This window comes from Acanthisitta chloris, unplaced genomic scaffold (genome assembly GCF_000695815.1).
Source record: "Acanthisitta chloris isolate BGI_N310 unplaced genomic scaffold, ASM69581v1 scaffold14589, whole genome shotgun sequence".
NCBI classification, from domain to species: domain Eukaryota; kingdom Metazoa; phylum Chordata; class Aves; order Passeriformes; family Acanthisittidae; genus Acanthisitta; species Acanthisitta chloris.
Genome location: NW_008692113.1, coordinates 50048 through 76527, shown reverse-complemented (window position 1 = coordinate 76527; position 26480 = coordinate 50048). Strand labels below are relative to the sequence as shown.

At 37.8% G+C, this 26480-nt stretch overlaps 1 protein-coding gene across 1 annotated transcript in view; it reads right to left on the bottom strand.

Annotated features, from left to right (window-relative positions):
* ABCC4 (ATP-binding cassette, sub-family C (CFTR/MRP), member 4) overlaps positions 1–26480 on the bottom strand; it is a gene marked incomplete at its 5' end in the record, with an annotated part of 132123 nt that overhangs the window by 67097 nt on the left and 38546 nt on the right. Inside the window, 3 exons of the mRNA XM_009082521.1 lie at positions 22226–22372; positions 25312–25412; positions 25751–25788. Of these exons, the coding sequence (XP_009080769.1) occupies positions 22226–22372; positions 25312–25412; positions 25751–25788 (286 nt within the window). The remainder of the gene's footprint in view (positions 1–22225; positions 22373–25311; positions 25413–25750; positions 25789–26480) is intronic.

Sequence of the window (26480 nt, the reverse complement as noted above, 5' to 3'; positions counted from 1 at the left end):
CCCTACACAATAGTTAGGCTAAACTTGAAGTGAAAGAATCAAACCTCTTTTGTTCTCCATGAAAAAGACATCTAACCTCAGTATGTGATAATCTTTTCTTCCTCACTCTGTAAACCGCTTTAATTGCACAAATCAGAGTGTGTTCAGGTGCTACAAACCCACTTTGCTTCTGCAGGTGCCTACTGATACTTTGGAATAGATGTTCAAACCTATCATCCAAATAATGAAAACACTTGACAGTGTGCCACACCTATTTAAAATGTTTATACATACTTCATCATGAAAGAAATATAATCCGAACTGAATCAACACTCAAGATGCAAACACCAGAAAAGGATTTTTTTTTAAACAAGAAACTAGGATCCTCCACTGGAACAGCCAAATGCCACCCATATCATTGAATGTTGTGCAACCTAAATTCCAAGGACCCTAAGAGTACATTACTTCTAAATGCATTTGGCATTTCTAGTATACTTTGTTGGCCAAGGCATTCACTGAAATACTTCTGTGTAACACAACAGAGTAGGCAGATTGATTTTATATACCTTGCAAAGAGTTTACAAAACCTTTATACCCACTTGCTTCATCACACATTGCAGAAATACTTTGTCACTACCTCTCCAGTTCACCGATTCGCCTCTTTGAAAATGAGAAAGGGTTTAAGAGAAGGACCTTCCACAGATATTAAGCTTTTGCAACTTGTGTGTGCATGTGTGTGCATGGGTGCACACTCTTGGAAGTTTTTCCCCCTCAGTGATCAGGCTAATCCTCAATGCAGGGAATTTTAATTGCATCACACTTTTTTGTTACAATATGCAAATGTTAATAATAAACAGTGCTTTGCATAGTAACTTAAACTCCTCCATGGAAATTGTCATAAATATCAATTTCCACATAACACTAAATTGCATTTACCAGGGGGAAAAACTATTCCAAATCTCTTTAATCTGCTCTGAAACAGTGAAGCCAGGAAGCCCACCACTGCAGCTCTTTCTCCATGAAGAAAAAGTAACAAATGAAATACAATCATCTTCCACTCCTCACTGCCAACTGGCAGAAACCTGTATAAAGGCAACCTGTAGTGCTAGGGATGGATTCAAGCAGATACTTATCATGTATGTGCAACTAAATGGAACCAACCCCAACGGGGATTGCACACATGCTTGAAGGCAGCCATGCCACAGAGATGCTCGTCTAGGCCAGGACAACTTTCATTTAAACATTTCAATTATTCATTATGTGTCATGACGGACACATGTCAGACAGCCCAAAGAGCACACTTCAGAGCCACTGACTTGGCTCAGCAAGGAGAAGCCCCTGGCACATCACACTGTGCTGACACCATGCACCAGGACACGACCTGGGCGAGGGAGGCAGAGTGCTGGTCACCGCGGCGTCACCACTGTGCTCACCCCAGGGAGATGTGCTGCAACAGGCCACGGTGCAGTTTGTGTTAGCTTGCCCTAAAGAGAGAGATCATGCACCTCGACAGTCTGAATTGCAGCTTGTAAAACCAAACTAATTTCTAATATTCACATGGTAGTAAAAGAAAACTCGCAAGTGTACATGTGGTAATAAAAGCATACTCAAAGGTATGAATAAAATAAATAGCTGCACAGAACTGGGAACACTTAAATGCCCATCAATTTAACTACACTGAACACACTTCCCATTCTGCCAGTGGTACAAACTGGCAGCTCCCCACACATCTTGCTGTTCAGCTATGGCATTCAGTGACTGGTAAGCCTTTACCCATGCTCAGTTCACACACATATGCCAAAATAAAAGGGGGGAAAAAAAGTACTGCAACTAGGAGCAGCCTGTCATTTCATCAAAGCAGTGACAAAGTGGATTGTCCCTATCAAATGCTGGCAGGAAGCAGACATTACATCAACCTTGCAAAATACAACTATGAAATCAACAAAATAATTAAAGATGGATTAGCGACTTTGAAAGGAATTGTAAGTTTGTGAAATATTTCTTCAGAAAGACATCTGGAAATGCATCTCCTGCATAGCTGTCAATTACTGATCTACTCTAGCTTTTCTTCCATATTTCTACAAAGAAACGTCAAAAGGCCTGTTATCTTTTTTTAATATATGTTTAGCACCACATGTCCACACAAACTGCCATATACAGCATCGCTGTCTTCCCCACAGGCATCCTATAAATATAAATAAGAAATTCTACCCTATTTTTTTCCTTTAGCAGCCTGAAACTGATAGGAATATTATCACTTTCTTAGACATTTGCAAATGGGCACAGTGGTGCTGGGCCAAAATATGCTGAGATCATAATATCCATTTATCTAAACTGCCAGGATGTAATGAATTCAGGTGGGATGCCTTTTATCCAAATTAATTTACTACTTGAAAAGGACTTTTTACACAAATGCTGTCAAACAACAAAACAGTTAGGAAACAAGAAGAAAACGTGAACGCTGTGTTTGATCTTATTTTTAAGTGTAGGAGTTAAAGAAAGAAGGATAACTATGATGAAGATAAGAATGGAAAACAGGCTTCTTTGGAAATGAATTTCTATTTTTACTGCTGATGGAGACGTCTAGTATGAATGCATTGGTCCTAACTATACAGTTGTTTCTTGAGCTTTCTAGTCCATACATGCAGTATTTTAATGGCCTACTGATTAGAATAACCCTGCTGTGGAAAATCAAAATAGGTCAATGCTCCATGCAATTTGACTTATCCTTTAGCTAATTTATGTGGTACAGCTGATTTGTCTTTTTTCCTGGGAGTGCTCAGAAAAGCAAGTATATTAACATCAGTTATCACCAGGTAAAGTTTCCTCACTTAACATACAATGCAGAAATCATATATAAAGTCTTCATTAAAAACAGAAGCACATAAAGGAAAAACTTCTTGATTGCATGGGAGGGAGAGGAGGAGGAGTATAACTTTCCTTCTCTCTGAAATTGCTTTCACGACAAATCTCAAAATACCTTCTGCATTGCAACTGCCTTCCATATTGTATATCATTATCAATTAACCAAGTTGGTTACAATTCCAGCTGTAACAGAATATGCAAAACAGAATTTAACTTCGGTGCTGTATTATACTTGCTAACAAAATGACCTCTTTTAGAACACCATGATAGAGCTGGGATAGTATATTCATTAACAACTTTCGAATTACTGATCCCTGCAATGATACCCTCATCCCAATAATCAATCTGCACAGATTTTTTTCTTTTGTAATTTGCTGGGAAAGAAAGTATCGAAATCATTCAAAAGAACAAACTTACACAAGCAATGTATAAAAGTTTCATCCTATAACCTGAGTACAAAGCTACATCTCTGCTTCATAATTAGAACGACAAGGGAAGCAGACACCCGTACCCCTCCAATCCCTGGAGTAATATTAAACTTTTTATATGTAATCCTGTGATGAAGATTGCCAGAACGAAGTTCTAACAGTTCTAGAAGTTAAGCTCTGGATATCATTTCTGCTTCTTTTTAAGCTTATTCACTGAAGTACTACATTGTCCTGAGTTCAGTGAAGAAATTCTACATTTAAACATACTGAAACAAAAAAAAATCCAACCCAAAACCAAGCCACCAAATCGAACATACTGCCAAAATACAGCAGGACTTGATTTCTGCTCCATACTACAGCATAAACAACAAGCAATTTTAAGGGACACCGAACAACAACAACAAATGTATTTAGTAGAGGGGTACAGGAACAGTTTCAACTGGCCTCCTTCCCTCTCCTGAAGGGAAAAAAACTAAGAAAATGGTAACCACTTGAAACTTATCAACTGGACTTTAGAAAGATGTAACATTATACATGATCAACAGTATTTTCTGTTCATTTACACCATCTTCTTTTTCTATTCCAGGTGTAGAGTTACCTACTTCAACTTCTCATGACAATACAAAGCATCACTATAACAGAAACCTGACTCAGTGTCTATGAAATGTAGTCCTATATTGACTTTTTTACTAGCAAGGTTATGCATTTAGCTCTTTGCTAAAATATTTAACCACAAATACACCCACTTCTGAAAGAGCATTTGTGTAGTCTAGTTCTCCTTTCAACCCAAATTGGATCTGCAGCAGAAAATATGCCACAAGTGCTGTTTTGCTGTAGGAGTGGCTTAGAATGAATCAAACTCAATACTACAAATCAGGATGGACTGAAATATCTGAAGAGCATTTTGTTGCTGCAATTTTTTACATGAGAGGAGAAAAACAGCTTTTAGAGCTGCTTTCGTATTTGGGGGCTACATATACACACGAAAATTAAAATAAAAAGAGAAATATATGTCAGCTTTATGGTAAAGTTTTTCCAACAACAAAAAGGAGTTTTCTGTGCTATTTATATCATCAAGACTAGACTCAGAATGGGCTTTAAATACTGCATTACAGAAAATATTGGGGGGAGGATCTCACATAGCTCTTGAAGATCTGCTCAGATTTGCTGCTTTTTTACCATTCTATCTCCTAAAGATAATTCACATAATAAGAATCTTAATCTGCTTCTTGTCACGGTTTTTCTCCCCCCTCTTTTTTCTAATTGCACTGAAGTTTGACGGGCTCAACCACCACTCCAGTCTAAAATGACAATGACCAAGTAGGGCATTACTGAATATAAAGCATTTGCCCCCTGAAATCTTAGTTGAAACGGCTATCTGGCTGTTAAGGTTATCATTCAGAAAGCAAATATTATCCTATATTTTACCAATAATAGATATTCAGATCCCCTTCTGCATATCAAAGAGAATGATTCTGACATAGTCCATCCCTCTTCTTCCTTTTTTTGGAACCATGAAAGGGAATTCCATGACACTGTTGCTGTGAAAGCCAAGCCAAGACTTCTGGTCTCTACCTAGCCCACCCATTCTGAGGATGAAGTCTCTGCACAGACCAAACAGTAGAGGCATTTCACATCTTCATCTGACTTTGCAAACCCTTGTCTTCTGTTTGGCCTGTGCCTTTGGTTTGATCATTCATTTTTCTTTAGCTTCAGTTTCTTTTTCTTCCTCTCTTCTGGAAAATGTGAACTGTATGGAAAGGAGAGATTCTCTCTAAAGTTCATTCATAATTTACCCAGGTCATGATTCCTGAAATCCCTTTTCCTTTGTAACTACTCTTGCTATAAAAAAAGCCACCGCAACAACATGGGTTTGACTATCCAGAATTCATAATGGATGGCCCTAGATAATTTTCAATGGATTTTTTCCTGTCTCACCTGAAATGTCATTACTACTGAACTCAAGAGAAATTCCGGTATAGCTATCAAAAAATTAGAACTTTGTCTTGTTAGTCTGCTGTGAAAAGAATCAGAGCATTTGCCTGGAAAATGTGCTGTGTGTTAAAAAAGACACAACCCACATCCCCCAAGGAAATAAGCTGTGCTTTGACTTAAGACATTTTCAATCACATGCTAGAGCAAAGTCACATAAGATTTGAAAGCAACTATATTCACAACTTAGGTACCATTCACAAAACCACAAAAGAAGAAATTGGGAAACCTGTGATCCTGTTTATAACGGTACAGCCAAGCACAAGCGTCAGGACACTTACATGAGAGGTGAAGGCTGGGCAGAGACACAAGGGGATGTGTAATTTTTACCACTCATGGAGAATGCTCTGAAGGTGGGTCGCTCACCTCTCCAGGGAGTATGTTAGCTGCTCTACTAGAGGTATTTCTGTGGTAGGTCTCCTTCAGTCCCTGCTCTTGAAGCTTCTCGCCCTTTGGATGAATCAGTAAAGAAGTATGGCAATCGGAAGAAGGCAAATGAGTATGTGCCTGAAGGCCACTGCAATCAGCACGGGAGAGACTACAGCTGGAATCAAATCCCTTTTTCTTTTTTGGGTAGTGGTGGGGCCCTAACACAGGGCAAAGAATGGATCCCTTCCAGTAGAGTAAGCTGTAGGGTATGAGGGATGACTTCACCTCCTCTTCTGTTCTGTGATTGGCACCAAATTCCACTTGCAAATCTCACCTGAGAAACAACCAAGATTCTTTTGCCTCAGAAAAGCTGAAGGCAACCACATCCCAAGCATTATATTCTAGCAAGGAGTGTTGTTCAAAAGAATCTAGATATAGTCTGACAATGCATTTCTTTGGGCCACCAGCTTCTGGGGGGAAAAAAAATACCACCATAATGTCAACTTCTTTGCAGCCTAAACTGTAATTAACAGCACCGAAATGAAATCACGGACATGAGAGAAAAACCCCAAAATATGACCTCTTCTCTAGTGCACATTCTATTCATTACATTAAGACACTGTAATAATTAAATTATTAAATGCTCTAGTCTTCTACTGGGAAACTATTAAAAAGCTTCATCCCAGAAACAAAAAAGAAAAATATACTAGGAATAAGGAGCTACAAATAAGGAGTAAGTAGCTGCTGACCATACTGAAACATTAAAAGTGCATAAATGAAAACCAAAGGACTTTTAATATTCATGTATAAATATATCTTAAATACATACCCCTAGATTTTTTGACAGTTGAATGCTATAGGTGAAATTATTTTAAGAACATATGCTTACATATATGTATCTTCAAATTAAAAAATCTGTAACAATCCTGTAATTTTCTAATTTTTCATGGCTTTTAAATAATACGAAAGAATTAGAATGATAAATGTTAACAGCAACATTTCTTCACATCTATATAAACAGATAAAAACAATCACACACATCAAGGAGGGAAAAAATTACTTCAGTGAACAGTCATTCAAGCAAAAGTGAATCCAATTTACAAACTCTTTTGTCTTTGTTCAGTTCAAAGACAAAGTTCACTGTGAAGCTCTGATTTACAGCTGCCCAGCACTATGAACTCCTAAATAAATAAACAGGCAAAAATAGAAGAGTGCTGCTTGCAACAAGGGACTCCTGAGAATGCTGCCATTTGTTATGTGCATGACAGAAACACCCAAAAGAGGATTAATATATCTGAAGTGGGAGGCAGAGCCTCACTAGGATGCACGCTGGACCATCACGTAGCCAGCAGCATGCCCTGAAGAGTCTTTTGTACCAGTTAAGAGCAACCAACACAATTGACTATAAAAGGAACAACAAGCAAAGGGAAGATGTAGCAGTAAGCTGGAACAGAAAGTTGCAGGACAAGATGTGTGTCTTTCTGCCTTTTTCTTTTTTTTTTTTTTTTTTTTAAGTATGGGAACACAAAGGGGTCATGGAATTAATGAGCTTCTCCACCCATATGTTTAACTACTGTCAGTATATACTGCGGTTACAATGATACTGGTGTATCTTGAGAGATGATTTTAAGATGAAGAAGAGCCAGCTTGTGGATGAACTTTACTACACAGAGAGCAGGAAGTTAGAGAGATGCAAGCATGAAAGATAAGCAGGCAAAATGATGAGGGAGGCAGTTAAAAACACTGGAATGTTACCAGGTGCAGAAATAGGAGAAGCTTTGCACGGGAAGAGGGCTAATGCTCAAACCAAGTCACACTTCTCTCTGCAACTCCTGTTAAACTCCCTCATAACACACTGGGGCCATAAGATCAAGAAAAGGCACTCTCTTCATCCTGCTCAGGGAAGGAGTTGGAAGACAGAGCTGTCAAAAGATGAGCTGGTAGTAACAGTCACAGAAACTGCCAAACTTGGGATGTTAGCACACTGAGAGAGCTTTGTGAACATACTGACTTGAATTTTTGCCCTGTACAGACTGGCTGCTTGCACATGATCTCTCCTTCACACTCAGCTTCATTCACTGTGTATCTACTCCCGGTTTCCTTTCCTCCCTTGTCCTTCAACACTGGTTCCTCCATTCGCCCTCACCATGGAATGGCACAAGCTCTGGATACAAACAAGTACACTTGGAAAGAAGGAGAATGTCATCCCATGCACAACTAAGGCATGAAGCCCAACGTGGTGAGGCACAGGCTAGGAAATGTGGAAGAGCTGGGGACAAAACACTTAAATCAAAAGACTGTCTGAATTCATGTTCTGGAAATGCACAGTGACACAGAGCCAGACGGGAACTATAATAACAACACGAGCCATAAAGGCAACAGAAAGGGTGTTTCACACTGAAAAACATGGGAAATACTTAAAGCAAGTGAGAGATCAGGTTCTGAAATAGTTCCCGAACTAAAACTGTGGAAGCCAAAAGGCCACTGTCACCTGAAGGGAGATGGCAAAGGGCATCCAGGACACACTGCATAACCACAACCACTGGACACATACTGACAATTCACAACAAGGTTATACTCAGATAGATGAGGCCAGACTCACTGTCTATTGAAAGAGATGCCTTTAGAGAACAATTCAGAAGATTTTATAGACTTCTTGCTTTAAACTGATCTTACAGGAGCATATTTTACTCTGCTAACTACAGAACTGCCAGTTGTGTCTCATTACATCTTTAGAGTATACTCTGATTAGCTTCCTTAATTTCATTCACACAGGTCTTAAAATATCATACGGCCAATTAAGATTTCAGGTAAAGGAATTATTAGTAAAAGTTTTCTTTCTTCCTTCAAAATAAACATGTCTGTCTTTGGGTTTTAACAGTTTAAACTTATTTATGCATTCATTTTGTTTTCCTTACACCCATTTTCATCACTATTTGGTTTTGTTGGGTTTTTTTAAACCAGCAGCTTCTCTGCTGAAATTACAGCAGACACGTCAGGATTAAACAAGTTCCAGGACTGCAAGGCACTGGACAACTAGAGGAGCCATGTGAAGACTATGACAAAAACACCTATCACTCAAGTATCCATATCCAATATACAAACCACTATTAAATCCTCTCATGGACGTAAAGCAGAAGTTACATTCTGTAATAAGCACTACAAATTTTGCAAATAATCACTGATCATAAGATGATCCCATACATTTTGGGAAAGGTCATTTTAAAACAACTGCATTGCTGTTACTCTGCATCGAAAAAGATATTAACATCATCTCTGATGAGGTGGGATTAAAATGGGAAAATACACATATAATAATGAAATTAAATGACAGAAAAATATCTTGTGTTTTTGCTTCTCTCTTCATAAAACAGCATGATCAGAGAACTTGATTCTGGATCAATTTGCAAATACATTGTTAAAACATATGGAGCAAAAGTATAACTCCAAGGGGGGAAAAAAAACCACAAAAGGCAAAATTGTGTCAATAGACCAACCACTATTAATATTACAGAATATGAATTAATAACAACTTAGCATTGTAGTTATTTAATTATAATATTAAGAGAACAAATCTTGGCTCCGATGGTTTTCAAAACGTAGCTTAACTTCAGAATGCATGTGAAATGCATCCAATAAACTTTTCATCGCAGCTGAATGGTATTTACAACGCCTCTTAACTTTCTGAATGTCTATTTTGTCCTTGCCTGACTCTGGAAAAGAAGTTCTTGAACAGCAATTCACATTCCAAACATGAACATTCAATTCCTAAAGTTCTTAGTGGTCACTATACAGTGGTCATGCATTCAGGAAGAGGTCATGAACAAATTTAAGTGTTTGGATCACTCTAAAACCTTTCAGGACCTTCCGGACACTTAGGGTTTTGTTTATTTGTTTCTTTTGTTTTTCTGAAGAAAGACTGAAATGCCTCTTGACATCGAGGTTTTATAACCTTTCTTAATCCAGTGTTTTTCTGGAAAACTGGCATATCACAGTTGGTATACAAAATGCTGGTCCTATGAAACAAAAGTTTCTAGTACAGCAAATGGTCTATTCTAACTTCCAGAAGGTTCCTTACTCTTTACAGCATACCTTACTCACACCTGCAGAAGTCTATCCACAAGGGACCACTTGGCATGATGATTAGGACCTAAATTAAGTCAAGACATCACAAATTACCTGGATTAGAAACCAAAATAAATACTGAAAACAAAATCTGAGGTACGTTGTAAAACCACATCACTCAAGTGCTACTACTTGACAGGGGGCACATTCTTTCCTCCTCAGTGCATTCTGACACCCAAAGGACCATTATGTTCAGAAAAGAGATCCTGGAAGGACTGAACCGTTCTGACATCAGAGAATTTAAACTAGCTGTGAATCCCCTTGAGGAGGTATGACTCATCTCTGGGGTTTAAATTAGATTATCAACCAAGTGAAGCAGCACAGTAAATCTACAATAGATGATGAATGCCTACAGGAAAATAATTTTTGCCCCTAGTGGTAGATGCTTGAACTTTAAAGGATCTGAGACTAAGCTCTTTGTCTAAGCCTTCCTGCCAGAAAACAACTAAAATAATTTCTTCGGTTGGTCCAACTTTGCTCCATATGCCACACGGAAACAATATCTAAACCCTGTAAATGAAAGTATATTGTCACTTCTAAACCAATTGAGGATCAAACAATTTACAGAAACCAAGACTTATTTTGCTGACAATTAAGCTCTATCACCAAGACTTGAGATTCAATGAAATTTGACAATTGTGAAGAAAAAGGCTTTTGTCTGAGTAAGTCTGAAGCATTTGGAAGAATCAACAAAAAATCAGAAGACTGAATTAGATCGAAGTATCAGGGCCTTTGAGGATAAAATTCACTAATTAAAATAACTGCCTTCCTTGCTCTGTTTCCTCTCTGAATTGCCTTGGTATTACTGCATAATGGCACACAGCAAGAGAAAAATTTGGTCTAAGGAGCAAGTGTTACACCCATCACACCTTCACTTACACCGACAGCATACCCTGTCTATCCTGCTGGCCAAGCTTCATGATGAAGAACCACCATTACCTTAACGATGAGATGAAAGACACATACAAATCCCTGCTATACAACAAATCTGGCAGGTGTGAAACATCTTTAAAGCCTTCTTCTTTCAAGCTGAAAGTCTTCACATTTACTTTGTAGTAATTCAGATACAACCTGAAGTTTGCAAAGTGCTGCAGGGTAGTAGCTGGAATAATTCTTTTGCATCTTCTCCTCAGAGAGTCTTTTGTTTTTCCAAACCCCACAGAAACATAGAATGGTTTGGGTTGGAAAGGACCTTAAAGACCAGCAAGTTCCAACTTCTCTGCTGTGAGAAGGGACACATTTCACTAGACCAGGCTGCTCAATACCCAACCCAGAGCTATACCCAACCTGGCCTTGAACACTTCCAAGGATGGGTCATCCACAGCTTCCCTGGGCAACCTGTGCCAGTGCCTCATCACCCTCTCAGTAAAGAATTTCTTCCTAATATCTAATCTAAACCTACTCTCTTTCAGTTGTACTAACTCATTCTCATTCTGCCCATTTAATTGAAAAATGCATAAGATTTCTATTCAAAACACCTCCACGCCTATTTTAAAATCAATAACAAGCAGTCAATAAGCATTTGAACATTGAACATCTTCCATCTCATGAGAAGTACAAACAACAGAAGCAGAGCACAAAGGTATTAAATTAAGCAGTGTTCACAGCACTATGTTTTAAGTTGTACACATCTCAGATCATTTCAGAAACTTGGGATTTTGTACTTCGCTAAATGCTCATATCTCTATTAAAAGTACGTAATAATATTCTTTCTTGAGTGGCTAAGATGGGACAACGACTGTTTTTCCACAGGAATGTTTCTGTTTTTCAAGCAAACACTTCTGGAAAGCATCAGATTGGACATTTCACTCTTGAACACTCAGCAGGTGAACAAAATCATCTGTCTAAGCCCTCATAATTTTTGAGAAACACTTATTTCTGAACAATCACTTCTAAACACTGTCCTTAAGCCTTCAGCAGTAGCTGAGCAACACTGGTTATGAAACTGAGGTGCAGCCGAGTTTATTTTTTCTTATCTCAACTTAAAAAAAAATAGTAAGTTGGGATTGTTTTTCCCATTTTTTTTCTCTTGGGGATTTTTGGGGGTTTAAATATAAGTGGCATTCAGTGAATGGCTTTGAATTCAGTATTAAACCATACTTGTAGCTTAATTATGAATAAAGATCATTGTCACTACTTATTTGGAATATTAAAACTTGTCAGCTTTATAAAAACCTCAAGGCACTTTTTTCTCTGAAATCTGGCTTTATTTTGAAAGTGCTCCTTAGATAAGATTTCTTAACATTAGAACAAGTCTAGCATAACTAGCTTTCTGTTGAAAGTACTGAAGAAAAAAAAATGTTCTCTCTATATTGTTAGTTTAATAGAAAAAAATGACACTTCTAAAGCTAAAACCGACTATACTTCACAATTCTGGGGCTCTCAATTTGCAAAGGTTTCTGCAGTTATCTTTTGCCCTAAATGAGCATAAAAATTCTGATTTTTTCTCTCCAGTGGTAAGGGAACATTAGCTGACTAAAGATAACCACTACCAACTCTTCCTTAAACTATTTTACCAGGAAATAGCAGAAATATTCTGGAAAGCTAAAAGTAATTGTTTACTTTTGGCTGGTTGTTGAGCCAGGAGAGAACTGTTCTTCTAAGAGGAGACTGCGGAATAATGGAAGGGAGAAAAGAAAGAAGCACTATACTAACCTCAGGCAAAGAATATGAGTTTTTGTATATATATATGTATTTTTAATTTATATATGTATGTTTGTATAGATATAGATAAATATATATTATACATTTATATAGAAAAATAAATAACAAAAATATAGTTAATTTCTTTTTCTTAAAATTAGTGGTACTTTCAGAATCCTGAAGATTTTAAGACACTGATCCTTAAGCACACAGACAGATAGGTACTCTGAACCCCACACTGTAGTGGTTAGGAAAAACACATCTGCTCCATCAAGATTTGAGCAAAAACCTAACACTGGTGTTCTCAACAATGTCCTGGAAGAGCCAGACTCTCTACCATAAAACTGGCACACTTAAGCAAGCTAATGTTAACCTTTGTGAATCCCCCTCTTTACCTAGCCATTCCTCATTCCCCTGCTTGTCAAACTGCAAAGCTAAATGGCTAGAAAATAGAAATAATCACAGATTTGAGCAAGTTCTATTATTCCGTGCCAGAAAATGGTGTATTTTTCTCAGCGAACCCTTAACCTGCATTACTGAAAGGTTAATCTTACCATAACAAAGATGTCATTTATCCTTTATGCTTAACAACAACTTAACCAAGTAAGCATCATACATAAATCTTATCTGAGCAGGCACAGGAACCCCAGCACTTCATTTTGCTTTTAGTTTCTCCTTCTGCAAACTCAAAGTATGCTAGGCTCCTAGCTTATTAGGAGATGCACAGATTTACTCCTGTTTAAGGGTCATAACAAAACTAGAAGGTTCTTCATGAAGTTGCCCAGCACTAAGGACGCATTCCCCTATTTCACTGAGAGGGAAGAGAAAGCAAACACCAGTAGACACCAGCAGTACTTCTGAAACTGTTCATTATCCTATGCAATGAGAAGACACTTGCATATAAAACGTTTAACATTCTAAACAAATCTCTCCAAGTGAAGACAGGCATCACCTTTTCTCCGAAATCAGCATGACACAGTATAAACAAAAAAAAGGTGCTCCGGAAGCAGTGAATGAAAAAGTGCAAAGTTCACAGCTTTAAATGTTCATATTGAAAAGGAGAGAGGGATAGAGGAAAAACTCACAATTAGCAAATGCCCCTGGCATCTAATCACTTACTGTCCAAAGGGGAAGGAGCAGGAACAGTATTCCTATATGAGAAATTAATTATGGTATCTTAAGAACAGATGAAGGAATTCTGTCTAAAATTTAGACTCAACTGTATTTATTTTGGGTTGTGAACATTCAAACTCACGAACAAGAAAATACGCTGAGAAATGAATACACACAGGGACAAAGGAACATATATTCTCAATGAAGGGAAGTTTACCAGAAAGCAGAGGGTTTTTTCTTGCCTACGCACGAATTAGCAATATTCTGCACTGCATCATTTGCATATTAAACAGACAATAACTTCATTAAGAAAAAACAGGTTTACCACACACACACAGATATCTCATCTCATCTGATAAAAAGAAAACTCAGGAAGAGAAGAGTTAGGCCATCTATTATACCTTATAATTGCCAGCAAGAACATCCATGTTGCAAATCTTCACATTCTCAGATTTCCACACACCTTCAGATTACTCTGCACTCTCTGCCCCAGCACTAACACAGGCTAGTGAAGATTCATCCTTGAAAGAGGGCAGGACATACACAGAAAATAGTGCAAAGGGGCTGGGAGAGATGGAAAAGCAGCATTCCCAGATACAGAAAGCAGAGGATGAATTCAGGTACACAGTGGATGAAAACTGACAAGGACCATCTGATGGACAGAAAAACCATGAACACGAGGAATTTAACTTTAAACTTCAAGTTTACAAATGTCATGTCACATAAGAAGCACATGATAAAAGTCCAAGTTTGAGGAATATCAGTGACCTCTATCCTCTTTTTTTAACTGGCAAATGAGGAAGGATGAGAGGATGCTATAAGACAAACAGGTTAATAGTCATTCATTAGTCTTTTATAACAGCAAAAAGTCCAACACAAAACCAAAACCTCTCCTTAGCATAAAAGGCACTTCCACTCTGCACCAAACATCTGAGAACAAAGACTTTGACACCCTTCTGCCACATGGCAGACAGCTTGCTCTGCATGCCCAATACAATTTCCTACCCAGCATTAGGTGAGTAGTAACTAAGGCAGCCCAGCTTCTCCAGACTCTTCAGAAATCTCCTCACTTCAGTACCTCCTTTTGGGAGTGCCACAACTGAATATTCTGCTCAAGCCGAAATCAAAAGCTACGGCAACAAGATTTGCAAGTAAGAGTCACCTAGGAAAATGTTCAACAAGATTCCAAATTTGAATGACCACTAAAACAAACCTCCATAAACCTGCAGCTTCTGGTTTCAAGCTCAAGGCAGGTATTGCCACAAGCAATAATTAATGTCCATTACATACTACCATACTAATTACAGGACTATTGTCCAGTAAATAATAAAACAAACAGAAAGATGTTATTTGTATGCTTGATGCTATTTTAAAATGCTTTGAAAAGCTCTCTTAAGACTGGTAGCTGTCAACATATACAGCTTGTCATGATGTCGCCTCCTTCAAACATAACATTATCTTTCATAACATGACATCAAAAAATCAAAACCTGAAGGAGGTCCTGCATATGTAATCACTGGAATATGTAAAAATAAGCCTCTTAAAAAGTATCTAATGATTCCTACAGAGAACAAACACACAACACCTGGCGAAGACTGGGTGGAAGCAAGTAATGCTGTACCATTTGTAAACAGCTTAGTAATTAACTCTGTCCAGTTTGCATTTTTCAAACTGAACAGCACACTGAAGTAGAGTTTGATTCAATACCTCCACTTCCACTCTTAGTTCTATTCTTTGCTTTTTATTCTGGCTTGCCAAAACAGGCAGATTCACATACGACATCCATTCTTTTCTACACTAAAATTTTAATTTTAGATTGAGAAGCGCCTTTTGTTTCCAAACACTCTACAAGATCACCACAGGCATAAACTAATCTTCACTTGTTGCACAATCTGCAAGATGCTGGCAATCTGAAAAAAGAACCCCAATGCTGACTAATTAATTCACCCAGATGCTGCAGTGCAGATTACCTAGGATCATCTGGGAGAAAGAGTTCTGCGCAGTATAAAGCAGAACAGTGCTAATGAAATGAGTTTGCACTGTGATAGTATTCATTTTATTTTAATTTCCAGCTACTCAGATTAAACAAATAAACCCAAAACACCCCACCAAAATGGGCTGGTTTTTCTGCAAACACCACGGTGGTCTAAACATGTCTGTGTGTCTGTAAGGGACAGCAGTGAAAGGTTATGGCACAGCAAAGAGCCCAGAAGAGCCAAGAGCCTGATGTGCAAGGCCCATAATAAGTTAGAGAGAGAGAAGGTCTGTGCTGCCTTCCCCACGTTCCATGTGCATGGTCTCACCACCTATCCCTGCCCTGCTCTTCCCAAAATAATTTTTTTGGGAAAGGCTTATGCCTTGTTCCAAGGTGGAATGGAAGTGAGCTCCAATTATTTTTACCTCATTTCTCAAAAATGTTCATTTCCCATGGAGATTCTACCCATGTGGTACATCCAATCTCCACAATCCACAGCAGTCATAGCAGCATGCCACAATTTTTTAAGTAGATCAAAAATGGCAAAAAAAGAAAAGTCTATATTTAAAATAGTTATTGCCAAAACAAAAAAAAAAAAATCCCTTCATTTTGGATTATCTCCAAAAGCCTATTTGTAATTGTATTACCTCAGCTAGGCCCTCTTTTTAAGCCCCTTGCAGTTTTCTATCCATATTACAGCAGTTTGTCCCTCTGTTTTCAAGTGTCTCCAACCTGCATTTCCTCCCTCCTTGCAATTAATCTCAACAAAATAGCCTGCCATCTATGCAAGACTGAAACACAATTTCATTTTTATTTTCCCACTACACTTGCAGGAAAGGTGATCTCTGATCAGCTTCTGTGCAGCCTTCTAAACCCAGTATTTTTAATTAGGCTTCTCTGTCTTGGTCAACATTCCATGCCTCCTTTTCGCTCGGCTGAGGTGAGGTGAGAGCAGCTCTCTCTGTAGTTGCTTTAGCAAATGAAAACATGAGACTTTGCAGTATCTGGGCAGGTCAGTATATGGTCAGAAATGAGTTTCACAGCAGGCTGTTCTCCCCACCAGGGGATCTTAATGTGAAGAAGATAGAAAATCTCTATGAAGGGACGTGAAATCTTGCGCCAGGAAAGCAGGAGACTGCACTTGGAAGCGGCTGTCAGTACAAGCTTCACGCTATTTCCCTATCAAATAATGTCCCATCCCCTCCTACAAACAGCTTTTCCATAAACCTTTTAATTTTATCTCCCATATTAAGCATAAATAGGGTGAGCACTGATTCGGTGAACTGAAAATGTAATGGGCTTGTCTCATCAGTTTACAGCCAAGTTTCATTCAACTCTTATTGCAGAAAAAAAAATACGATAGAGTTGAATTGAGTTATGCTAATAGATAATAAATGTACACATAACTCCAGAGTGCTATTTACTAACTTTAAAGACTACTCCTATAGCAATCAACTTTATAAAGGCCCTGACAGAATCATAATGGTGATAAAACACATGGAAGCATAAGACTATTTAAACTCTTAACAAAGCCATGATAATACTAACAGTAAATGAGCAACTCCCACAAAATATCATTTAATAATCACGCCCTGATAAGATTTAAAGTACATATTGCCATTGTTATATGAAAAAACATTAAAGGGTTTTTTCTTTAACACATGTAGCAACCTAACAGGTTTTAATTACCACACCTACTTCAGTGACGAGCTGTTCCACTCAAACACCCAAACATAATATTTACAACGTTGTGTGGTTGTTAAGGATCTTGATGATTGATGGAACCTATTGTGTTGCCATCTTAATAACAACAACTGCAAGTGATTACCAACGCGGAAGAGAGAATCTGTGTTTTTATTTTACAACAAAAGGCTGTCCTGTAGGGACTTCTTCTCAACATAAACTAACAAACCTGTGCACATGTGAACGTGCTTTAGAGCTTGGCACGGAGAGTCAAAAACAAAGCCTCTGCTGCTTTAAGGACAATGCAAATTTTTGTATGAGCTTAAGAGAACATGAAAGCTGTCAAAAGAGCTGGTATAGTTTTTCACAATCCTGCAGAATTCATCTTGACCACAAGGATATATCTGAAAACTGCATCAGAAAGATAGCACAGATCTTGTTTCCAAAAGAACAAAAAAAAAAAAGAAAAAAAGAAGGCAATTGAGTCATTGAGTCAAATAGAAATACAGTACATTTTCTGGCATTGCCACTGAATATTTATATCAGTGACGAATGAGACCACAAGCGAAATATTTTAACACGAAGCTCTGCCTTGTTAACTGCATGATATGCCAAAACACCACCTACTGTAAATCACACGGTTTAAGACCAGTATTTCTTGTTTAAACATGCTACTTGTTCAGCAGAATCACTTGTGTGAACAAGCTTACATTAATGTACACTAACTAGAGCAGTTTCACTGTCCAACTGATAGAGTATAATTTAACAACCTCATTATCAGCATTGTCATTTTCTGACTGCTGAAATATCACATTCGTTGCAAATATTATATGGTTGAAACAATTTAACAACATTGCCCATTTGACACTTCTGTCAGATAAAATGCAGATAGGCACTCGTGCACTGATGAACATGCTTTTAATTCTATAAAGAAACTTTCTCTGTTGAATTATAAGCGTTTCAACACTTGATTTATGAACACCATAATTAAAATTTTTATGCCTTAAAGAAAAACAAACTCTTCATTATAACAACAGCTTTCTTTCACATTTTTATCTTTTTATATTTGAAGTTTCCTTTTATGTGCTGCTATTAGCTATCAGTTCAGTATGTCGTTTCTGGCTGCTAAAACCAAAAAAAAAGAACATTCCTCTTTAAAACCTGGTCAAATCTCAAAGTCTAAGTAAGTGCCCAAAGGGATCAATGTTTATTTAATGCTTCCACAAAGCATTTCAGGGGGGAGGGGAAATCTGTTAATTTAACAGGTGGGGGACAACGATCACACAATTCAGTGCTTCCCATTCCTAGGAAGGTCAGAAATGCTGTAAAGTCTGCCAAAATATCTGTCTTCTTTCTATGAACTGTCAGAACTAAGAGTTTGGAGAGATAAATTGAAACAAAAATTTTTTAAAGCTGGATTTTCATATGCATTTCTGTAGTGATTCTGGTTAGACAGATCTCTGTAGGGGAAAAGAGATTCCTATTTTATCTGAACAAATTAATGCATACCATTTATTCACTCTTACAGCACCCTTCAGCAGAGCAGCAGCAGGTTTCAGCTTCCTAAACTCAATGCAATTCAAAATTACACAAAATCTCCACTAAAACTACCATTACTGAAAGTGATGCAGTTACACATCAGCATCCCTTCTCTAATCTCTGTCCCTAAATCCCAAAAAAGAACAATTCATTCACAAGCTAAGCAAGTAATCTTGAATCAAATCCTGAAGCTTGTCAAAACTAGGATCTCCTAAACCATCAGTAAGAAAGTAATTTCAAAAGAGGGAAGTCCCAAATCAAGTCATTGCTGCTGAAGTCCAGGCCCCTTTTACCTAGCTTTATAGCAAATTTGCTTTGAAATATGTTGAAAAAGAAATTAAAAGGTATAATAGCTGAAGAAGTCTCCCTGATGGGACTGATCAGACTCTCCAGGGTTATCTGCTTTTTGGTAGTAATTACAAAACTAAAAGAGTTCCTAAACTCAGCACTACACAAAGATGAAAAGCTGATTGTGTAAATGATGAGGAGAAACTACTACACTTGCAAATAATGAAGACAACTGAATGGAACCACATAAAAAACATAAGAGATGAATTTTGTTATCCTTCTAACAAGCTGCTGCAATGCTCGAGTGGGATAAAACAGATCATGCTGCCCTCTTGTGCTAGACGTGCACAGAAATCAACCCCTTTCTTCCTGCAAGTGACACATGAAAAGGAATATATAAAGCATTCACTATGAAACGTCCACATTTTCCTACCTTGTAGATGCTTTGACACACATGCCATTCCCTTACTGGGACATGGAGCGAAGAGCAAAGGAAGTTTCAAGAGAGCCAAACTGTACACTCACAAAAATAAACCAAGTTTTGTCAACAAATGCAGACAAATCAGATGTGATAAAACCCAAAATACTAATACTCAATCTCCAGCTTTCCAGCAAGCTTTCACTATAGCTGTTTAAGTGATGCTGTATATATATCTGCTGATAAATTTGAATTGCAGTCATAAATCCCTGATAATTTTTTATGAATGCTGGATAAGACAATACACTTCAGTCACTTAGGATTATCAGCTCAATAGAGTTAGGTTAAATGCTTAAGAAAGAGACAGATAGTCATTTATTAACAAGGTTTTTCCAATGCAAAACATGCTTAAAGCTGTACTGTTTAACTATTTTTAGACCTTTGTGAAGATACAGAAAGGTATAATCTGTGTACATACAAATATTTTTTGAGTGGTAAGGGAGAAAGGAGAAAGATCCTCATATTCCTCTTCTGTCTCTGCTATATAATCCAGGTTCAAAAAATACATTGAAATTTTTCTATCATCTGGGTAAGATGCTTGTTACTGTTCCCTTTACAACCTTCCTCTCCCTGCATATTGCTAATACAATCTGCAAAGAGAGATCTTGGGCTCATGCCTAAACTGATTCACAAAGCATAATTTTTTTAGGAATAAGTCATCTCATTTATTCACCACGACCGATTGGGTTGGGAGCTGACAGACATGTCATGATTCACCACGTATTTCCATTTCCTAACGCCGACTCTGTGATGCTGCTCATTACTCTGTTTCCCCAGTAAGAACTACCAGGAGCTTGGGATGTCTATTTAAGTTTCCTTCCTCGACTCTGGAACACAGAACACCATGTGTTCAAAATACTAGCCGTGGCATTTTTTAATTGCTGATTATTTTTTGATAAATAAAACAGCAGAAGTCAGCTAAGCAATTGCTTCTGCTAAGGTCTTAGAGACCTCACACAAATACTGAGAACATGCTGGGTGCTTAAATGACAGATCTGACACTGAAGTATCAGCTTTGCTAACTTTGATAACTAACAGTTTGGCTTGGCAATTACAATCATCACCCTAGAAAAAAAGAAGCATTTGATAATTTCAGTTTCTTTTTAGTATGTCTTTCGTAGTCAGCCGTATTAAAAAAAGATGGGAAAAAAATAAAAACCCCTACTTCCACTTAAACAAATCAATGTAAAAAATAGCATGTGAAGTTCTAGGACATAAATACACAGCAAAACCCCACATAAATAAGACAATGAAACACAGATATTACAAACAGAATTTCAGAACTGCTACATGCTGCAGCTCTAAACAAGAGCATCGTCTCACGTGTCATCTTTCCCCTTGTCTTTTTTCCTTTTTGAAAAGAGGTATAGATCAGCACAGCGGTACCTTTGCATGCTACCATGACCAAAAGAAAGATGAAGGGAAAGAAATATATGCACGCTGAAGTTAATCTTCTATTATAAAATATCTGTTCATTAATACAAACACACATCTCTCAGTCACAAATACAGCTACAGGCAGGTTTTATGAGTATCACTTTTACAATGCACTGCTAATTTGAGCTTCACAGTCTGTTACAAAGCAAACTGGTATGACTCTACATGGCTGCTGATGCTTACTCTCTAGTTCTTAGTTTGTTATGATGAGCCAGGTTCATGGGCATTCTTACAAGATGAGTATATATTCTCAAGAAAAGACAGTTCCTGCATGTGCTGCATAGACATACATGAGAGAGAGAAGAGGAAAATCCCTGCTTATCTGACAACAAATCACATCAGTATTATGATTTCTTCTGATATATGTGCTCTCACTAGCTCTCCACTAACTCATCTCCCCAGCTTGTGTCTTTCCTTCTAATCCTTTGCAGTGGCCTTGAATTTACACTACCACAGACTCACCAGTAAAAATAGGCCATGAAACACAACCTTAAACGTCTGCAGCTATAAATTTTTTAATATTAACTTGTGCATGTTTCATTCATCATATCATGGGCATGAACCTTTTCTCCACAAGTATTTTCTTCCTGAAGATATCAATAAACAATAAAGCTATCCCTGTGTATCCTTGCAATCATTAAACGCCTCCTGGAGGACAAGCCTATGTCCCTTTTTTTCAAGGGAGTGAAGACCATCAGGTTTCTGTTTCTCATGCAGGAGAGAAACCAGTGACTAGTCAATCAGTACCACCTCTCTTTGCTCTGCTCCAGCTGCTCTCTCATTTCTTTCAGAGAATATAGGGATCTGGGTTACGGTTTTACACTGCATGCTTTACCCTTTTGTGCATTCTGGAAGGAGAGTAAGCTACAGTTTGTCTAAACTCTGAATTACCATTCGTGCTTCAAATTATTTCGTAAAAGGGCAAATAATTCTTGGGGCCAAGCTTTCATGGACCAGACCAAGAAAGACATCCCCACAAAACACGTGCACACACATTGAGCATATGGAAGACACCCAGTGTAACTGAATCAGCAAAGCAATGCACCTAGCAGGTCATCGTACAGCACCAGAGCTACAGATAATGCATTGTTCTGTACACTGCAGTTAAAGACAGCAAGATCAACCATCAATAAACACTCTGACTTTTAAATTCAAAAAGACAACATGGCTAAATTTAAAGTGTTTAAATAAAAGAAACAAAAGGAACCCCACAAATATGCAAAAATACTATCAAAACGTAACTGTCCAAAATGGCACAACTTAATCAAGGAGATACACTGAATGTTAAGGTTTATTTTACTATCAAACTTACCTATAGGATTTCTGTCAAAAAACAAGACAGGAGCTTTCAATATGGACTGAAACATTTTGTTGTGCAAATTCTGACCAGAATTGACAAGAACTTGAAACACCAAAAGACTTCTTATTATGCCAAATAGTATTGTAGCCACTGTCAAACCTGAAATTATAAAAAAAAAACACAACCATGAACAGAGCATACATGCAGATATGGATCTTTCAGAAGAAAAAAATAAATTTAAAAAAAACCTGAAATAAACCCAAATTTTCTTGACTTCTGCATATACAAAGAATCCAAACTTTAGCCTAGTGGACTCAGACTGAGCACAGAACAAAGATATACTTTTCACTAGCTTCAATTACTGTCACAAAATTAATTTAATCAATTTCTCTTTTTCAGTTTGAAATAATTGGTGCTTTATAGAAATGTAGGAAATATCTGTTAACCCATGAAATAAATCTGTATTAAAACCTTCTGCATAACAGCCATACTGAAAAATTAATTTCACAGTGCCATGTATAACTGGGACTTGCAGAGGTCACTGTGAAGGTTCAACATGAGCCAGCAGGTATTAACCAGGTAATATATACATGGCTATTCAGAGACTACCTTCAGTTACTCCCAATCAGCCCAAACCACTCATGCCATTCTTCTCCTTGTAAACCACACCAATTCATTTAAATTATGTGTATTCCTTTAACACTGCATAAGATGCATTCCTTATGCCATGTGAACTAAGAGCCCTACTAGGGAACTGGTCTGCAGACTCTCTCTCTTCTAGGCACAACTCCACTCACAAGACAGGGGTGCTACAGGACAAAAAATGGAAACCAAGAATGAGATTGCTGCTGCTGTTTGCTCTGAATAATCTCCCATGTGGCTGCCCAAATTCCCAGTCAATAAAGGTAACAGTGAAGGTGGAACCTTATATTTGGCAGTGCTTCCAGGCTCCAGGTGATCTCCTTAAGAAAATAAGCATAGCTACCACAAGCCCAGATGCTCAGGCCTTGAGGACACCCTGAAGTTAGACAATATCAACCGAAAACATTGCATATTCTAAGGGCAGGTTAAAACTGGACACAATTCAGGAACAGCTATAGCAACGGTGGCAAACAGGGAGGTGTCAAATTATGGTACATGGTTATGTTCTGCTTCCTGCTGTGTCCTCCAAGGGCGCATATCCCTATTTCATTTGTCTGCTTGCAGCTTATTGCTCAAGCTCTGTGAGGTGATGTTCTTAAGAAAAAACCATGTGGCTGGGATGAGAGCTTGTTTGCCTTGTCCCAACTGCTGTATTCCAGGACAGGTGAAAGAAAACTTTTCCAAGAGTAACTGCATGTACCCAAACTGGAAAGCTAGTCACGCAAAAAGGGAGCAGGAGAGGTACCAAGCAGAAGGTTGTGGCACACCCTGTTCCTAAGAGCAGTCTGTAGGAGCCACAGGAGGAGAGGAACCACATGCTGGGAACCCCAGTATTCTGTACAACTCTAGTCAGGCTTGGAACCTGCTGAAAGAAGCTGGCATGACTCCCATGAAACCAAACACCTGAAAAGACCTGATGACTGGAGAGAAGAAGGAGGAATGAGACTTACTTTCAAGTCCCTCACCAGGTCTGTCTGTTCTTGCTTTCCCTGTTTATGAGCTTAGAACCTCAGTATGAGAGAGACATGCTTTGCACATTCGCTCCTACAGAAACTGTGTGGAATTGGTAGCCCAGTTCTGGCCAACAGTTTCCCATTAATGGAAATTTCACTCTTCTAAATCTTTGTCTCACAGAAGCAACAAGGACTAGAAAGGAACTACCATGGTGATTTTTTCCTTTTCCCAAATATTAAAAATCAGAAATAAAAATGTTCAATTATTTCATCTGTTTCAGAGGTTACAGAAAAAGGTAAGTTAGATTATAATGTACTTTTTATGAAATGTACTATCTTTACTACACTTTACAATTTTGTGTAGGTAAGTCAATGCTGTCTGTTCAACTACTGCAAATATCTTATTAAGCCACCTGAACATTTCAATATAAAGGTAATTTTTGTTGCTCTACTATCTAGAACAAAATATGCCTTACAGGATAAAATTTTCCATAACATGGTTTAGGCTATATGGTCAGAGGAAGTCAAATTTGCCACATTTTATCATACTGTGCAGTCCACTGGAACGGTTCACAAAATAAGACATTACACAGAGAAAATAGGAGCCAAATATATCTGGCTCCTAAATTGTCGCTTCCCAGGCCAAGCACAATGTTTTCTGTCAAGCACTTAGACCACATGGATTCCAGAAAACAAGCCAAACAAAAAATCCTCCACCTATTCTTTCACCCAAGAAGATGTTTCTGAATACATTCAAAGCATATTCCTCTGGTATTCCACCTGTTTCCTCACACTAATCATTTATATCTCCACCAAGAAACTGCCATGCCGTACAAAACTGTACATCACCAAGAGTGTTAAACAGCAGAGTCTGAGAGCAGGCACGTGATTTTTCTGTGGCACTTTTTACTACATCTCAGAGCAGTATTTCAAGATGCTTGGATGCCTGAGTGGAACGATCAATATTCAGAAGCATATATGGCTGCCTATTGAAATATATTGAAATGGTTTTTCACAACCTGTTTGCATACCCATTTAGGATGCTTTTTAAAGACTAGTTCTTTTGCTGTGGCACTTCAGAAGGAACACAGCCATGCCAAGTTTTAGAACAGCACAGAATGAAGATGCATTTCTAATCCCTCTTGCCCATCCATATAATGACTGAAGAGTTAGCTCAATGACCTATTACTATAGACAATAACCACAACCTTACAGTGACTGACTTTTTGAATACTCAATTCCTAATTTACTTTCCAAAATCCAGGGAAAGCAAATTAGGAGTCTGCATTCAATCTATTTCTTCTGCTAGATTTTGTTTTTAATTTTCTTCATTCCAACTAATTTAGTCAGGAGGGAGGACTCAGGCTCCTAACAACTGCTCAGTTACTGCTAGAAATCAAATTTCCCCATGTTGCCATTGTTTTGCACCTCTCAAAATTTTCTATTTCAGTAAAGCAGATAATAAATTGTTCTTTAGAAACACACACGTGTATGTGCAATTACCTGCATAAATTCCCAAATAGAAGTTAAGGTCTAGATGTTCAGTCTCATTTGTTCCATTATATCCATTTGTTGTGAGATTCAACTTTTCTTGATGATTTGCCCTGTGGAAATGCATACAGAAGATAACCATCATCAAATAAGTATGTTTAGGTTTTCTAGATTCAACTCTGTTGAAATCTTTAGTTCAAAAGATCTCATGTATCAACGCCGTCATGCATCAGAACACGAGTAGATGCAATCACAGTCTACACTCAGCATAAAGTTTAAAATTTTTCCCCCTGCAAAATGAGTGGAAATCAGAGGAAAATCAAGTGCATTCTGAAGTTTTCTAGAACAGTTTCCCACACCACAAAAACCTACACAACACTGATTTCTATTATACAAACAGCACTTGATTGAAAAGGCAAAAATGACTGGCCAGTTATTATCATCAACTTACCAGTAAGAAAGCCACCAGTCCTGGAGCACATATGCCACCTTGAGCAAAAGAGGCAAACACAAGAATCATCTTACAACATTTAAAAAAAGAAAAAGAAAAATTAAATTTCCTTGCTATTCTTTCATGCTCTCTGGGAAAACATCACATATTCAGGAAAGTATGCCATCCAGTCTTTCAAGACCAGCAGCAATTTGCCAAGCACATTAGAAGGTGCTCTACAAAGAAATAAGTTACCTTAAATTACCTTACATGATAGCAAACTAAAGGAAAGCAATAAACTTTAGCAAATGAAATATAGTAGCTTTTCCTAATGTATGTTAATTGCATATTAAAGAACTCATTTTTTCAGTTCCTAAATTTGCTACTAGAGATATTCCAAAATGCTTTTTGATTAACAAACTTTCTGATGTTACCAGTCCAGAAATTTGTGTTTACGGGAGATAATTAACAGAAACAAGGTTGAAGGAGGATGAGAGAGGAGAGGGAGGGAAAAACTCCTGCCACCTTCCTTATGTGACAAGAGGTGACTACAAACTTGTAACAGTCTTATTTATCTCAAAAGACACCACTGTTCTCATGAATTTGAAGTTGTTGGTGGTCTGCTGCAGAGATTTGATCTTGCTTAGCTGTCTCTCCAACAGACTCAATCCAAGGACAAGCAAAAATGAAGTAACATGTTAAAATATATAGACTATTTTTTAGACTTTTTTTTTTTTTGCAGTCAGGACCA